We start from the raw sequence: 16903 nt of genomic DNA on the forward strand, positions 1-16903 counted from the left end.
GAGTTCCAGATATATCTGAGATAAAAAAGAGGGAGTGATGTTCTCAGTAGACACAAAATTGCATAGATCCAGAAACTGTAAGACAGTTAGCTGAGGAAATGGTGAAAGAATCTAGCACCAGACCAGACTGGATAGATCTTTTCCTAATACTTAATCAAATCAAAGGCAAACTGGGAAAATCCAGTCAAAAATGTATGACTGCCTTTGAAGGGATGCAAAGTAGGAGATTGATGCCAGGTTTGGAAGAGAGACTCAGAAAAGTAGCATGGGGGGAAATAAAACTGAAAAATATTTCTTTTTAAATATGTTTCACTGGCTCTCCATCCCCTTAATGATCACACAGTAAGTGCAGGGATTATATTAAATTTTACTGATCAATACAGTTGCCATAAAACTGTCCCGACCCTCTGCCCCTCCCTACAATAAAGAAAAAAAAATCCAATATGCAAAAGGAGGAATGTCAGGGCTTGCAGGGGAAAAGACGCAAGGACATTGATTAAGCCGGGGAAAGTGGAGCTCAGCGCAGGTGTGTGCCCATGCATCCAGACAAACCGTCCTGTGTCACTCTGAGGAACACACACAGGGTTTCTTTTCCTTCCTCACTCTCAGCCTGACTGGACGCAAGTCCAGTTCAAGAGTGTATTTCAATGGTACCCCTGGCTCAGGTAACAGATTCACAGACTCTGTTTACTCTGCAGTGACTTCCTTCTACATACCCCGTGCACCCATTCTATCCAGGACAAGCCCCTTGCCTGGCCAGGTCGATATGCCAGGAATGATAGAGACTTTGCAGCTCCAAGGAGATGACAATATTGCCAGAACCTGCAGAAACATCAGTGATTTCTTCTTCTCTGTTGACCTCCTCTCCCCTCTCCTCACCATCTCCCCAAAAGACAAGTTTCTGGTGTAAGGATCAGACCCGTGGCACAGCCAGACTGTTGTCAGAGTCACTTAGTAACAAGCAGACAGTGTGAGTGTGTCGCTCAGGGCTACCCAAACTGCAGCATACGCCCAGGGACAGGACAAGCATGTAAATCAGCCAGTGACTGTGTGAAGGGAATAATGAGCTTTTTATGGAAGCCATTAAAAGGAAAACCCAGATTGGTCTATAAATACTGTTGCATCATTATAGCTCTGAGAAACAACCTTATGTAACAGCACAACTATGTAATGTCAGGACTGGTGTAAAATAACCACTCAAAGGCTCTCATATTTTTTAGTTAGCATTTTTTTAAACCCAAAACAAAACTAATAACCAATTTCCAAAGAAACACATGCACTCCAGCCCAGCCCTTGAAAAAAAAAAAAACCACCTTCTGTCTCCCTACTATGCACAGGTAAATCTGGGGCTCGTTAAAAGAACCTAGAAAGACAGACATGACCTGGGGATTGCTGGCCATTGTGCTGCTGCAAGAGAAATACCTGACCACAGCTCCCACATAAAATGCCACCAATATCACTCCTTTTCCCTTAACCGGCAATGTCCAGCCTCTGTGGGCCATTTAATCACAGATTCATTGATTTTAAGCCCCAGAAGGGACCATTATATCTACTTCATCTGACCTCCTGCACAGAACCTGTCAGAAAATCACCCTATCGTACTCCCAGTTAATAGTGGCAGCTCAGAGTGAAAAAAAATGTGTGACTTGTGTCTCTGCTCACCAGGAAGCAAATAGAGACCCTCCATCTCAGAACCTCGACCACACTGAATCAAGTGCTCTGAGAGTAAAATAATCTATTCATTCCCAAGAGCTGATGAATCCTCTCAGCTTCTTCCTTACTAGTATGTAAACCTTCCTACCCAGAGGAAAAAAAGCACATTTCACAAGATGACCGCTCTGACTCCCTGCCACATGCACAGCACCAAATCAGCGCAGGATTAACCATCTTCCAGTCCGGCAGAGCTGAGAGTCATCTTGGGATAAGATATTCTGCAAAATAACTTTCTCCTCAGCATGTCTTGGTTTGCCCTGGCATGGCCTTTGAGTGCCAGAGGTCCTTGAGCAGACAGGCAAGGTCACTGTCTCTGACACTCCCAGGCAGTAAAACTAGGGTCACTGAGTCAGCAGAAACAGAGAAGGGATGTGGATCAGGGAAAGCTCGCAGCTCAGACCGATCAAGGGCTCTTCCCCTCCTCCCTCACTCCTGCTTATCACCTTGCACACAGCTCAAAACATCCAGCAACATCTCCCTAATCACACAGCACACAGCCAATACCTTTCCTCTCAGGTCAACGGTGGACAGAACAGCCAGAGCAGGATAAGACCTAAAGCTGGGCGCAGGAGGATTTGGGTCAAGGATTTGAAGGCTCTGATCAGGTGACTAATAAAGAAGCGGATGGGGCCGGGGGGTGCCAGGGGGAGCAGCAGAGTTTGTTTCACTGTTATGCAGCTGACAGGCTGTGTCACTTTTCCATCAGAGATAGGCAGATAAGCCCCAGGCAAAGAAGCTGGATGCAAGCGAGCATATGTATGTGCAGCTCTGAGGAGCAGAGGGGCTGCCTCCTTCCTCCAGACCTCTCTGTGCCTTACTGCCTCTCCCCATCCCACTTCTCACACTCCAGGACCTCTCTGGCATAAGCTGGACAGCCTCAGCTCCTCTGACCTGCCACTTCATGAATTGCAATGTGGCAAACTGCTGGGAGGCAAGCTACCTTGTGATGCAGTTTCTGGCTCCCTCTCCTTATTTCCCGAGTTCATCTCTAACTTCTCTATTTGCTGCAAAAACCTAGACCCCGCATCTACCTGGCGACTGACATTTGTAGCCAGCAATGTGTTCAACATCACTTTCACATGCTCAACCAAGTGCAAACTGGCCCTCTTCTTCAGGAATCCAGCTTGGGGCCTGCTGAAGCTAATGGAAAGACTCCCACCTACCTCCACTGCCACAGGAGTAAGCTGTACCCCCTGAGAATTTTGCGCTCTAGACAGGAGACAGAAGCATGATTTCCAGCAGGCAAAGCTCAGGGCACAGTTGCCTCTCATTTCTTGGCCTTCTTGGTTATATTTTTATTGCTCAGTCTTTCAGTTGCCTTTTAAAACTTCACCATTGATAAAAAAAACCTCTCAGTCACTCTCTGTCCTTCTTAGACATCAGTCTTGATAGACCTTGACAGACAACAATTTACCAGCACCTCACTTCTGCCTCTCAGGTATCTCCACCTTCTGATGAGATGTCACCCATCAGACACAGGCAAAAAGGGAAGGAAAGGCGAAAGGCGAGGGAAGGGAAAAGAGGAAAGAAGGAGCAGTAAACAAGTTTTACCAAATGGAGGGAGCTGAGACGCCTGAAAATCCCAACCCCAACCATGGGCAATACAGCCCTAATTCTCCCTGCACACTTATCTTGAAAAAAAAAAATCATCCTGCAATGTCCCAAACAAAATGCTCATAAAATTTCATTAATGCTCATGACAGTTCATAAAAATGATCAGTAGAGTTGGCAACTCCAAAATTAGGTGGAAATAAGCATAAAGATGTTTTTATTGTAATCCTGCTTTGTCATTCAGCTCTCTGCAAGCCCATAAATAAAAATAAGATGGAACTACACCCCATTGATGCTGGACTGGAGACAGGGAAGAGATAAAGCACGGAGATGAAGCGCAAACCCAGTCTATTATTACTGGCACCTTATTCTGATAGTCGGTTTTGACATGTGCCCATCCACTAAAAGGTGCCACAAAAGCATTTGGCAAGGGGGATGCCCATGCTAGGCATTTTAGCCTCAGATTTCCCCTCCTGTCTGCAGTAATGCAGATAGGGCTTCTGAGTTTGAAAACTATTAGACAGGCCTAATGCATCTTGAGTCCTGCATTTCCACCACAGTTGTAATCTTGGAGCCAAAAAACTTACTGTGCAGCAGGATAAAGGAGCATGGTGACTTCTGAGAAAAGGAGAAGGACACAAAGCATTAGAAATAATGAGAGCCTGAATCCAAACAAGGTAGCGAAAACCTTAAACGCAGTCAGTCACTTTACGACTCCTCCATCACCAGCAGGATACACTGGCCCTCCAGACGAGACACCTCACCCAGACTTGTAAAAAGCACAGCGATTACAAAAGCATGGTGTAAGCACTGTGCAAGACCATCATTGGCAAGGTGCAGCCCCTGGGAAGCACCATCTCCCTATGCTGCTTGCATTGCTGTTCATAGCAGTCTCCTGCTCTTTCTGCCAGCCTTACTGCTCCCGGCTCTCTTCTGAGGCAGAAAACATGAAGATCTTGTGCTATTTTCCTCTCATAAGGACACGGAACCCAGTACCCCAAGCTGGCAAGAAGCCTAAAGGTTAGTTACAGACTATTTTCTCCTGCCCGCCATTTTTTCTTACTGCAGATGTGCATCCAAGTACACACATGACTAGTCCCTTGAAAACGTCTTTGACTTCTACCTTCTACGCACACACTTGTTGGGCAGCAACCCAACACGAACTCACCAGAGTTCAGAAGGATCTTCCGTAAGGGCCCATCTTCATCGGCTCGCCTGCCACAACCACTGCAAGTGTCTGTACATTTTTCCTCTGGACATCCATCAAGCCCATGCTATTGATCACCCCCTCCCCTCCCGAGCACAGGCTGCAGCTCGCCTTGGCCACTAATAAAAAAAGTTTCACGAAGAGAATAATGAAGGCAACCATGGCAAGCAGAAATGCCACTGGAGGGTGGGGTGTCACAAGTATGTGACGCCCCCTTATTATGAGTCAAGTGCATTTCATGAATACCTAAAACTGTCTCCATTCTGCTCTTCCCCTGCCTCCTCACTACACAGACCTTGTGAGTCAGCCTCCAGTACTCCCTGCTTCCCGGACTCCTGCAGCTCACATTGGATCCCTCCCTCATCCTAGAGCTTCAGTGTCTCTTCGTTTTCCTTTCCATCATTTCCCAGGGGCTTAGTCTGTTCCCATGCAAATTTATAAACACTTCTTTCAGTTCCCCAGTTTGACATTAACACCAACCTAATCATCCCTGCTTACCCCAAATTTCCCCAAGTTCCTAGGTCTCCCATGCTGGCTCTCCAAACTCCTCCCTTAAAAAGTACTTCTGAAACTCTGCTACTTGTGAGAATCCGAGTCACACCCAGCCTCACCCTCTAAGCTAAGCAGCTGCTCCTGCTGCACACATACAAGTGCAGGGAAGGGCCAAACGATTCCTCTGCCTGCAGCACCAGGCAGCCTGGAGGTCCTGATTTTTCTCCTGACAGGTTTTTTGGCACGTCTGATTTGCACCAAAATCAGTGGGCTTGTCCTGCTGACATGTAGAGCATTCCCTGAAGTTTTGGACTGGTCTAGATGCTGCGTTCCAATGTTCCTCAGTAACAAGACAAATAGAAATGTTTTGCTCAGCCAATAAAAAGAATGTGTCGCTGACACGCAGCTGGTGTGCCTAATGGATATAAGGTCTCTTTAAATATCCCAAATTCTCCTCATTTTCTCAATTCATTAAGCTGCCTGCTTTGAACTGATGAAATATTAAAATACTGAGATGAGCGATTTTAAATGGGTGATAGGGTATAACTTTAGACAATGAACAGTGGGAACTGATGATCTACAGGAATCACTCGTATATCCAATGTATTAAGGACAAGATAGACGTATTTTCGAATCCTTTCAGTTTCACAGTAGGGTGTGAAGAGGGAGGTCAGAAAACCTCCTATTCCCGAAACGTGCCCTTGAAGTTTTGATCCAACATACTATCTAAAAGCAGAAGGATATGATTCTCTTTTCCATCACTGTATGCAGCTGAAATATATCAAGAATGCTTCCCCAAAGCTGGAACCAAGCTTATGTATATCGCAACAATATACCAAGGTCCTAAGATGCCCTCGCATGCTCGGTTTATCCAGAATTCTTTCAGTTGCCCTACAAAAGGTCCATTATTCCTGCCAGTACCAGTCTTTTGGGGGGTTTAGATCCACAAATAAAAGGAAACCATATACTCTATAGCATAGAGCCAGAAGTCTGTCCTGTTGCCATTTGAAGTGCCCAAAAAGCAGCTGACGGAACATCAGGCCCATACGTAGCAGCTCCTCCCATTTTATCTCAATACCTACACTTTCAAACTTCACACGGATGCTTTGTGGGTGATCAAACACAAGCAAAGCAAAGGTTGCTCATATTTTTTTCTACAGAACTGGAGGCTTAGCTCTTTGGTTGAACCTTCCCAAATGCTCTTCATTCTGACACAGAACGTTCTTGTTAATGTCTACCAACTGTGGATTTGGTGTGGATTTACTTTACTTCTCTTCTTCCAGTTAAACAAAAGAACACATCCATTTCCTTGTTGGGCAACTATTGTCTAAAATCAAACAGGTATGTCACTCTTTGATGAACGAACTGAGTTCACCCATCTGGAAAGTCTTTTCCTTCCAACATATTGTCTCCACATAGCCATGCCTTGACTGCCAACAACAGTGGCATTAGCCAAGAGCTTCCTTGTATTTATTGGCTTTGCCTTCAGGAAGCATGTCCTGGTTCACAGCTTTAACAGTTACAGAGGTGAGAGCTCTTTGTATATTCCACCAAGATGAGGATTAAAACATTTCCTTAAGCAGTCTACGTCCCAGAGCCACCGCAGAAATAATCTGGAAGGGCCGAATTCAGCCTCATGTTAAATAAATGTCCTCCCCATACCCATCCAAAAGTCATGGTTAATACATTCTGCAGTATTTCACTGGGATCTTTTTAAGCTTTCTATAGCATACAGTCAAGAGTCAGCTTCACAGTTGTCCTCCAAAGTCATCATGAGTTATGGAAACAGCTCTGCAAGTCTACACACAGTTGGTATCTCATCAGCCTTCTCTGTCCTGACTTAAACCAGATGGGCAAAATCTGGCTCATTCTGTTTAGTTCAGCTCACTATCAGCGTCTTTCAACTGGGGCTACTGCTTCAGCCCTGCTGTCCGTTGGTGTCAAGGCAGAAATCAGTGACTGCCATGGAAGGGTGAAGGCAGGTCCCCATCTGAAGGCACTCGTGTCCCTCTGCCACTGTCTGATTTTTCTGCTGTAACTTAAAGGCACTTATCTGACAAATACCAGCTCTTTTAGCAGCAGATGCTAAAGACTGCAGGGTGTTAAGGGGTCACATCTAGCTTCCAGCTGCTAAAAACTTCTTGTGACCTTTTAGTACCTACTTCAGGTCTCCTAGATAAAAAGGCAAATCTTACTAGGAAAAATAAATAAATAAATAGACAGCCCAGAAGCCATCCTATATCAATCCTTAAAGGGCAGAGCAGCAGGATGCTCTGGCACTTGATAACGTTACCTGCATCACACAGCAATACTTTCTGCTGAGTCAGGATCAGCCTTGACACGTTCAGAACTATCCACTTTTCAATTCTCCTCTCCTGCTTTCCTTTTCTCTCCCTGTGTATCTTTCCAAAGCAATGAGCTAAATCAGTGAATTTCCCTTTAGTTTGCTTCTCCTGTCCCATTTGCCATGTATTTTTCATCTGCTTCTTCCACTTGGCCTGATTTGTTTAATGTCCTCTTCCTTCTTGACTAACCTGTTCCATTCCTCCTTAAATACAGTTTTCTAAAAAAGTGTGCAGCTGTACCACATAAGACCAAACACGTACATGTAACAATCCAGTGTACACACGCACATGGATACACAGGCTTTTGGCCAAATGTCTGTCTGTCTAAAATACATTCTAATATGGTTCATGCCCATCCAGAAAGGCTGGTTACACACCACTGTAATCTTCGTTTAAACTGTGGTTGTTAAATGCATTTTATTTGCTCTGGGCAAATGATGCCTTTGTTTTCCTTCCATCTCCTTATGCAGCCTTCAGGTGGCATGTACCTGGATAAAATTACCCCCTGGCAGGCCCAGTAAGCTTGGAGTGTCCCCTCAAGTGGCTTTTTGTTCATATGGCAGTGAAGAGACTCTCTTGCACACTCCTGCCTCTTTCCTTTGTCACTGTTTTATGCCTGCACCAGTGCAGGACTCTGAAGACAGAAATGCTGCCTCGGATATTCTTTCAGAGTTGGCTTACCATGGGGCCAAAAGCTGAAGCATGTGGCTGAACGTCAAGATGCCTAGCTCAATTCTCTGCTATGCTCCTTGACTTTGTATGCAGCTTTAACCAAATTACACACCATCTTCTTTCCTACCAGTCAGGCCATCTTTAACAAGGGCAACAGTAAACAACTCTTGACTTCCTTGGAAACAGGGATGGCTTAATTGCACTGACAGTGTCTTGAAATTCTCAGGTGGGCAAAATGTTTATTCCACCCTGAGCTGCATCCCTGCATGGTATTAACATGCATGGCCTCTTATCTATTTCTCACTCACCTCCCTGCAGTTCTGTCAAGACATCAAGTGGCAACAAATAGAAGGAAAATCCTTTTCCTCCCTGGAACTCCCTTTTATTCCACAATTTATTTTCATGAGATGCCTCAGCCTCAGAAAGGTAATCCTGCCTGTGGTGCTGAGCAACTGTGACTCACACTGAAATCAATGGGAGCGGAGAGTAGACATCTTGTGGCGAAGACCAGGCTTTAACCTTGTGTTTACTCTTTCAGAATCTGATAGGCTTGTCTTGAAATAAAAGGAGAAGTGCATCACTTACTGAACAACTTTAACACATTTCAGCAAATTATTCCAGGAACAATATGTCCATACAAGGGAATTCTACCTTAAAAAGGCAATTTTAAAGGAAGACCAGCTGTAAACAAAAACTCAAACCTGTATTAACTTCAAAGCTTAAAAGGGAAGGGAGCAAAGCACCTGGCAAGACAAGGAGAGATCCTAATCTCCCCTTTCAGGACAATTCCCCTATCTCGAGCTTTTGGTTCTTTGCATATAGAATGATTTGTACCCAATTAAATGTCTTTTTATCCAGGGCAATGCAGACAGCAATTCTAAGGTAGCTAAATCCAATGAATCCAGGTATCCTCTTACAACTTGGAAAGGAAGATCAAAGACAAACTTATGACAAAGACGCAGGTAAATTAAGATGGCAGTTCTCAGACCTGCTTGGTTTAAAGTAGCACGGTGACTGTGTGTATTCATGCAGGCGTGCTGCATCGTAATGATTTCCTGGCATGGGTTTGGGATGACCTGTGTAACTCCCATGTGCTGAATTATGCAGGTCACTGAGAACAAAGGTCAGCTAAACCTTTTTGCCACCCCATGACATATTTTAGATATGCCAGATGTTTTACAGAACTGTGTGGCAATTTAGGTCACTTAAATACACACAACCTTTTTCTGTGCCGACACATAAACACACAAATTGCTTTCTTTGCCACATAGCGTAACACGTGTTGTTTTCTTCTGAACTAGCTGGATGGGCACAATTTTTGATAGCTGGACTAGCTGTTTAATCTGCAAAAGCAAAACTTCTGTTCCCAGGAGGAACTACCAATGTTTCTGCCAGGGGAGAGCTAAACTGAAGGGAACAAACAGTTAAGCTGAGGAAGCCCAAGAAGTATACTTGTTGACATAAAAATCAGACCATTATTTTATTCTATGCATTGCAAGTTCAGAATTTTTTTTTTTTTAAGATAGGGATTCTAATTTCCAGAGGTGTTTGCACCCTTAGTTGCCATTGTGCAGAATCGTTGTTCACATGGCTATTAATTAAGACTTGTGTCAGCACTTCCATTACAAACCGCTGCCTTTTAGGAGTTTATAACTCAGCCATAAAACTCTGCTCCAGGCTGAAATTTATCATGAAAGGGTCTGCCTGGAAGGAGTCAATTTTTTAGAGTCCCAAAAGCTTACAGCAACAAACCAGGGATTTTATTCTAAAGGCTGCCATACAAAACAGTTCAGCTGTTTTTTATAGGAGTGCTGGGGTAGATGTGCCTTCTAGACTGGCTTCTAGATGCTTACTGATCAGGGTGGGGTTTTGTATTCTTAACATTGTAAATTTTAGGAATTACGGGGTTTTATGCTTCAGTGCCAAAGTCTGTGCTTACTTAAATACCAGTGAATACCTCTGCCCTCACGTGTTCCCTAATGGAGTATGAATCAGTACAGATTTCCCACCCTTCACTCCCCACTGCCTCCACTGAGCCTCATGGGGATGCCAAAACTTAATTCATACTCCAGTACTCAATTAAATATAGATGGACTTGTCTCTCCAGGTGCATAGTTTAGGCTATAACCTTCACACACCAATGTTGCCAACAGAACAGTCCAAATTGTCCTCAGGTTGGGGGAGGGAGGGAGCGGGTATGTGTGAACGGGTTAAAATGACAGAGGCTGTTTGTCCTTCACTTCTCTGCTGCCCACTTTCACTCTTGTGCCAGTTTTTTGGGGGAGCACACAGAACAGGGGCAGAACTTGTTAGCCCTGCATTTGAAGGGCACGTGATGGAGATGGAAGTAATTTCTAATACTCTCTGCTCCCGTCACTGATGCTTACATTTGCAAAACATTCTGAGCCTTGCAGATACAACAGAAATGTCCACATCAGCTGCAATACTGATAGGTATGTCTCCCTAAAGCTCTTAAACAATGTTCTCCTAAGTAAACACTACATTTGCTGCACTGAGTCTTACACACATTAAGTCTTGTCACAAAAGCAATCATATAAAATTATTTGCCCTCCCTTGTCCAGACAATCTGATTTCTACAGAGTATGAATTGTTTCTTAAATGTTTGTGAAGTGCCTAACATGCAGTGGGCACTTCCACAAGTAATAGAAGTAGTAGTAGCAGCAATATTTTCCTACTGTTTTTAAATCTCTAACTGAACAGGAAGTTTACACAAAGCATCAGAAACTAGCAAAACAAAAAAGGTATTAGTGGACTGCTATTTGCAAGCAGATCCAATGGAGCAGATCCTGATTTCTACAGTATCCACATAGGTATGAAGCACATACAGAATCAGATTCTAGACTGTTCTGCACCCTATCTACCTCCTTGTGTTCTATATTCCCCAAGAAGTTTCACAGCTGCACAGATTCATTTTTCTTGTTCTAGAAAACAAGCAGTACCTGCCAGGCTCAACTATTTCACTCTGATGTGACAATTCAGTATAAAAGAGAAATTTCAAAATACCAGTCTTCTTTTTCTAGTGCAGAGGCAAATTTCTGCAGCTACATTTTTAAAGGATTAGAAAAGTTTATGACTACTAGCGACACATAAAGAAAATGCACTATGCTCAGGGTATCAACTGACCCAGAGGTCACAAAGGAATATTCATGTTTGTAACTGGATATCTTCAATTTATGAATTTCTACCTTCTTAGGGTATCTGTTACTGCAGGAAACCGGACTTTAAAACCAATATACCAGACTGGTTTGGCAATCCTTCTCTTCTCACAATTCAGACCTCTATGTCATTTCTTTTATTTATGCTCTGTAAAACACTTGTCATTTTTTGAATGTCAACTTTTTCCCAAGCTGACTTGTAAATACTCTCGCACTGCACGTTTGCAGCTGTAGTTCAACCCATTCACACTTCACGTTGCAAAATGCAGAGTCCTGTTGGCTCCAATACTTCATACTTCAGCACTGCAGTCGGACGCCTACATGCCTAAGTTTTTGCAGGCCCAAGGTGTCTCAGTGGTATCATATTATCTACGGCATCCGTCATCCAGGGATTCTTGTCATTTGCAGTCACAGGCCCACCTTTTAAGGTAGCACTGTTTTAAGTTGGCTAAGCACAACACTGCAACTCCTGAGCAATTCAGGAGCATCAGTCAGTTTGGCCTTCAATGAGCCTTCTGTGCAAAGAATCACTTTTGCAAATGAGATGCAGACTCCCATGTCTCTCACGTCAGGGAATAGATCTGGGCCACCCCAACCTTGCATTCTTCCAAAAAGAGACCAGAGTAAACATAGCAAAACCAATAATGGGCTTTCTTTACAAGTCTATTTAATTCTCTCTTCCAACAAAAAAGAGACTGTTTCCCCCCACAGACAACTTTCCCCAAAATAAAAACAAAAGAAAGCATATGTGGTAAGGGAGAAAGAGGAACAAAGGAGGAAGAAAAAACCCACAGCACTGACAGTTAGAAATGTTCATTTACATCTAACAGCATCCATATGCCAGTAACATATCATAAACTCTTAGCCTACCATACAAGAGGGTGCCCCAAAATGGTACCTGCAAGAGGTCTCTCGGAAGGAGATGTTTAAATCCCAGTGGGTGTGTATCCTGTTAACAAACAAACAGAGAGGTCAATGGCACATGCTGAACACCGCATCTCTTGCCACTTAAAAGATCTGCTCCATCATGACAACCCACCCATGGTCCTCTCAAACTCCCTCTCCCTGGCTCTCAACCACAACTACTACTGCCTTCTCAGCTGTGGGGTGCTGTGACGAGCCACACTGCACACACATGGCAGTCCTGAGTGTCCACAGCAGGACTCACTGCTGTAAATGAGAGACCTGCAGGTGAGCTGTACCGCAGTGAGAGAACTTGTCCTTGTTGCATGCAGTCTCCCTAATAGGTGTAGGGACTGCAGGATGTTGTCTCAACTAATAGGACATGTTCACAGGAAGCAGAAAGACCTAAGCATTGACATTTTATGAAGAAAACCCAAATATGTCTGTACTGTATTCCCTCCTCCACACCCACCCCAGCTGTCAATAAATTATTAGCAATTTCCCACCTCGGAAATGAATTTCACATATTCTGTCACTGCCTGCGGACAAGCAGGAACACCAGATTCTAGGTGAACAATAGCCTAAATTAAGACAGAGCAGCCAAGGGGGTTGTTTTTTTGTTGGGGTTTTTTTCCCCCCCTTGCTACTAGACAGCATCTACATCAACCCAGAGGGCTAAGGCAGATGCTTGACCTTCTGTGGTCTGGTGTCTCCACTCAATACCAGGGAGCACTGATCTCCCCTGCCACCCAGAGGAGGTCTGTGACCACCACTGTTTCTCCATGTCAAGGTGATTGATGAGAACCCCAGCCATTTGAGACCAAACTGGCAAGCAAGCCTGTATCCTTGCACAAACCCACTCCCACATCTCAGCATCTGCCAGTGAACATGCTGGTTCCTAGCTGTGCGTATAAATCGGCTCCTGCAGATGTAGGTTCCCAAAAGCATTAAACAGAAGTGGCTGCAAATATCACAAGTAGCAGAGGCCAAATGCACTTCTGCGCATTTTGTGTATCCCTACAGCACTCCTGCCTCTGTCCTCAGCTAGAAAAAGCAACAGTGTGTAGCTGAAGACCATCTGACTGCAGAAGAAGCCTAATCTAAAACCTGCTCAAGTAAAAGAGAGCCTCTGTTCCAATTTACATGTGCTTTGAATTGGGCCAGAAAACACTTAAGCATGACCAGTGAAGTCAATGGGACTTAACTCAGGTTTGAGTGTGTGTTTAAGTGCTTTCCTGAATGGGTGCCCCTGCTTCAGCCTAGTTCAGAAATCAACTGAAAACAACTCTTAGCACGGAAATAATTTCACATCCAAGACATGATGCTGCTGAAAGTTTTACTAATGTGATAGCATACCTTTTGTGCTCTTCCTGCAAGTCTGGCTCAGAAAGGGAGTCTGGTTGCTCTCTGAGTAGTGCTTTTAGGGGCAAGTAGTTCTTTTAGGGGGTTGTTCGATTTTAGTAGATATTAACTTCCACCAATAAAGCTATGGTCAGAATTGTACTTAGTAGTTCCACATGTACCTAGTTTTTCCTACTCTTCTTCTTCCTCATATGTAACAGTTTAGAAAACCTATCCCAGCTTTCCATCTTCCCAACATTTTATTTGCAAATAGAAATAGGCACTTCCCAGCTACCGAGCTTATAGCAAAAACAGTTCTTCTTCAAAGTTAAAATTCAGACAACATTTGAAAACTTTCTGGAAAGGACAGGCCAAACTGGGGCACTGAGTAAAATTTCCATGAACTGAAGTTTGGTCAAACTCTGGGACACATTTGGACCTTCCAGGTAAGCTGATCTGAATCCAAAGTTCAAAGCAAATTCAAGCCAGCCAAAGCCCTTATGGCCCTAACAGGCTCAGAAGGGTCTGGCCTCCTCACAAGAGAGCGGAACTGGTGGAGGGTGGTAAGCCTGATTTCGCACTGCTCCCTAGAATACAAGATTTCCTACCTACACAAAACCTTCATAAACCCCCTTTAATTCCAGCTCAGCACCTTGCACTGTGCAAATCAGATCCCGGCAGCTGCACAGTGGAAGTGGGGAGAGCTCCAAACACCGCACAGCAATGAACTCTGTGGGTCCAGCTGGAAATCAAACTGCAAGTCTGAAAAGGAACCTTGTGCTTCTCCTGTTTCTCTGTCCATAAAACATTCTTCAGTGCCCTCAAAAACAACGAAAGGGTTTGGCCCTGAGTTATATGTAGATTAAATGACACGTTTGTCTGATTAAAACTCCATGGTCCCTTTCCTGATGAAAAAATTTCAATTCAGAAAACCTGTGTTTAAGGTAACCTGCCCCATGGGCCTCTGAAGGCAACATGCATTTCCTCCAAGCAGTGTTCAGAGCCTAACAGGGGGCCATAGTCCACTTTGGACCACATACATGCTCCCATTACACCCCTGTGTGTGCTCCATAGGGTCCTCACAGAACCTGAGCAGCTGGCACACAAAGATGCACAGCACCAGAGCATCCCGTTCTGCCGCACCACTAACCATTCTGTCTCACCCTAAAACTCAGCTAACTACGTGCCTCTCCTTTCCACAGATGCTCAGCTCTGGATCTCACAACATGTAGCAGACATCCATCTATTACAACACTACCTGGCAGGTAAAAGGTGTTTTCCATACTGGACTCTCAAAGCAGGGCTGCAACATTCCTTTTACCCGTGCAGCTAATATACCTCATTCAAAAGCTCCCATCCACACTGGGAACTGTCATCGCTTCCAGCTCTCTGACTCGGATCCTGGGGCTGCACAACCTGTACCATAATGGGATGGTCCACATCCCACCCAAACGCCAAGGAAGCAGGTAGGCAGGTACCTCCCAGCCGTGGCACTGCCAAAGGGGGCACAAGGCCGGGGGGTGAAATGATCTGCTCAGGCAGCAAAGGGAACTGACATCAGAGCAGGAGCTTGCCTGGGCTCCTGGCTCTGCACTTGGGGTTCAGTCTCTAAGTTAAACTCTCAGCCTTCCATAAAATGTAACTTCTCATGGTCTGTTGCAGCTACTGACATGGGCAGACTGCAGATAGTGAACCTGAGTGTCAGGCGAAGGCATGTCTCATAATGAGACTTAGCACAGCTAAACTTCAAAGTATAAGAACACTGCATCAGAGAGTTATAAGTAGGTGGGAGGGAAAACCTCATACCAAAGGAATAGCTCAGATCCACGCAGAGGCAGAAACATCTATCTGCCGAGATGGATAATTAAACACCCATATTTAGACAAATGAATAGGTGAGAATGAAATTAAATTCTAATTATCTTTTGGGGGGGAAGAGGGGGGAAGGATAGGGAGCAGAACCAGGCACTCATTCCACATCTCTATGCCGTTATCACCAATTAGATTTCTGAGGCTAATGTACATCTTGCTTTAACGGGTTATTCATGCAATTGAAATCAAATTACTAATAATTTGCAAACTACCAGCTACACAAGCTTGTCCTTGGGTTGTATAAAGCGTAGTGAGCAGAAGCCAGTCCCTTACAAATTAATAACAGAAAAGGAGGGGGAAAAAATAAAAACCATAGCCAGGCAAGCAAAGGTGCTACAGCTGCTACTGTCTCTCCCACCTCCTCACCCACCCAAGGTCTCAGACACAGTGTGATCAGTTAGAAAGCGTTCAATAAAAATGACCAGATGGGCCCCACAGCAACGGAAAGAGAGAGGCTCCCTGCACAGCTTCGTAAGTGGGGAGGGCAGTCTGAGGAGTACGCAGGCTGGGGGAATTAACAAACTGCTGCATCGGGCACTTCAGCAAGGAGGGACTAGAATGTCAGGGTTTGGTTTGTGCAAAGAATGAAGTTGCTTATATATGTATGTGAACCAAAAAGAAATTAACAGGAAGGACTGAGGCTATTCAAGGCATCTCTGGAGCCTGTACTGGAATGAGAATCCAGCCCAGAAAAGAAAGTGACAGAGCTGGCAAAATAATGGAGAGCAGCTGGGATAGTTTTTAGTTTTTAAGCTGTTTCTTTCCTTCCCTGTCATTTCTTTTTTACGCTAGTGGTCCCTGCAAGCTTTCAACACCAGAGTGGCAACCATGGAAGAGGCCAGAGTGAGTCAGGCGTCCCCCCCCAATGTCTTGTCACTCCAGGGGCAGTGACAACCTCATTCTGCAGCTGGGCTTCTGCACTGTGGCCAACTTGTTTTCTGCTGCTCCCTTTGGCTCGCTCCACTGTCCCAGGTGCATGCTGCAGTAACCAATACACATGCCATGTGAGTGTGGAGCATACTGGGCAGCATCCAGCTACGGGAACAGGTCATTACTGCCAGAAGGAGAACCCATCACAGCCCCATCTCTTACCCACAACTGTCCCTTTCTACTCCCATTTAATTATAAGACCAACACTTCCTTTGGATGGAGTTTGTCTGTACTTTTCAATTTCCTAGCACAGGCAAGGCCACAGAGAAGAGAAAAATATTGACAAGGTTTCCCCACATCCTCTGGTTTAGAAGACTGCACTGAAGGGACGGTGTTGGTGAAAGGGTAAATCAAGGACTTCTGTTCAACTGGCACAGCCCAACACCACCACGGTCACTGGGAATTCAAGGTGCCCTGGGTCAGGCCCTACGTACCACAATCTCGCATGGAAACACAGAGCACTTAGGCACACAGTAAGGCCTATGCAATGCAAATCACAGTGCTGCAGGTAAGCAGTTTGGGAAGATATATTTGCAGGTGCCATTATGTGGGCTGCTTGGTTGGATGGTCAGAGCTAGCTCCTCTCTCCTCCCTACTCTTCGCATATATCACTGTCTCAGCTTCCACAGTCTCCCTATATCCATGTCATGCTATTTTCAGGCAGCCATCATTAAGAAGCTTGTGCAGGCAATGAACAGGGCT

The 16903-nt window shown here is 44.8% G+C and overlaps 1 protein-coding gene across 1 annotated transcript in view; it reads right to left on the minus strand.

Moving 5' to 3' along the window:
* SAMD11 (sterile alpha motif domain containing 11) overlaps nucleotides 1-16903 on the minus strand; it is a 126493-nt gene that overhangs the window by 64820 nt on the left and 44770 nt on the right. The window contains 1 exon segment of the mRNA XM_050909636.1: nucleotides 12055-12105. Within this exon segment, the coding sequence (XP_050765593.1) occupies nucleotides 12055-12105 (51 nt within the window).

This window comes from Gymnogyps californianus, chromosome 21 (genome assembly GCF_018139145.2).
Source record: "Gymnogyps californianus isolate 813 chromosome 21, ASM1813914v2, whole genome shotgun sequence".
Classification (NCBI taxonomy): domain Eukaryota; kingdom Metazoa; phylum Chordata; class Aves; order Accipitriformes; family Cathartidae; genus Gymnogyps; species Gymnogyps californianus.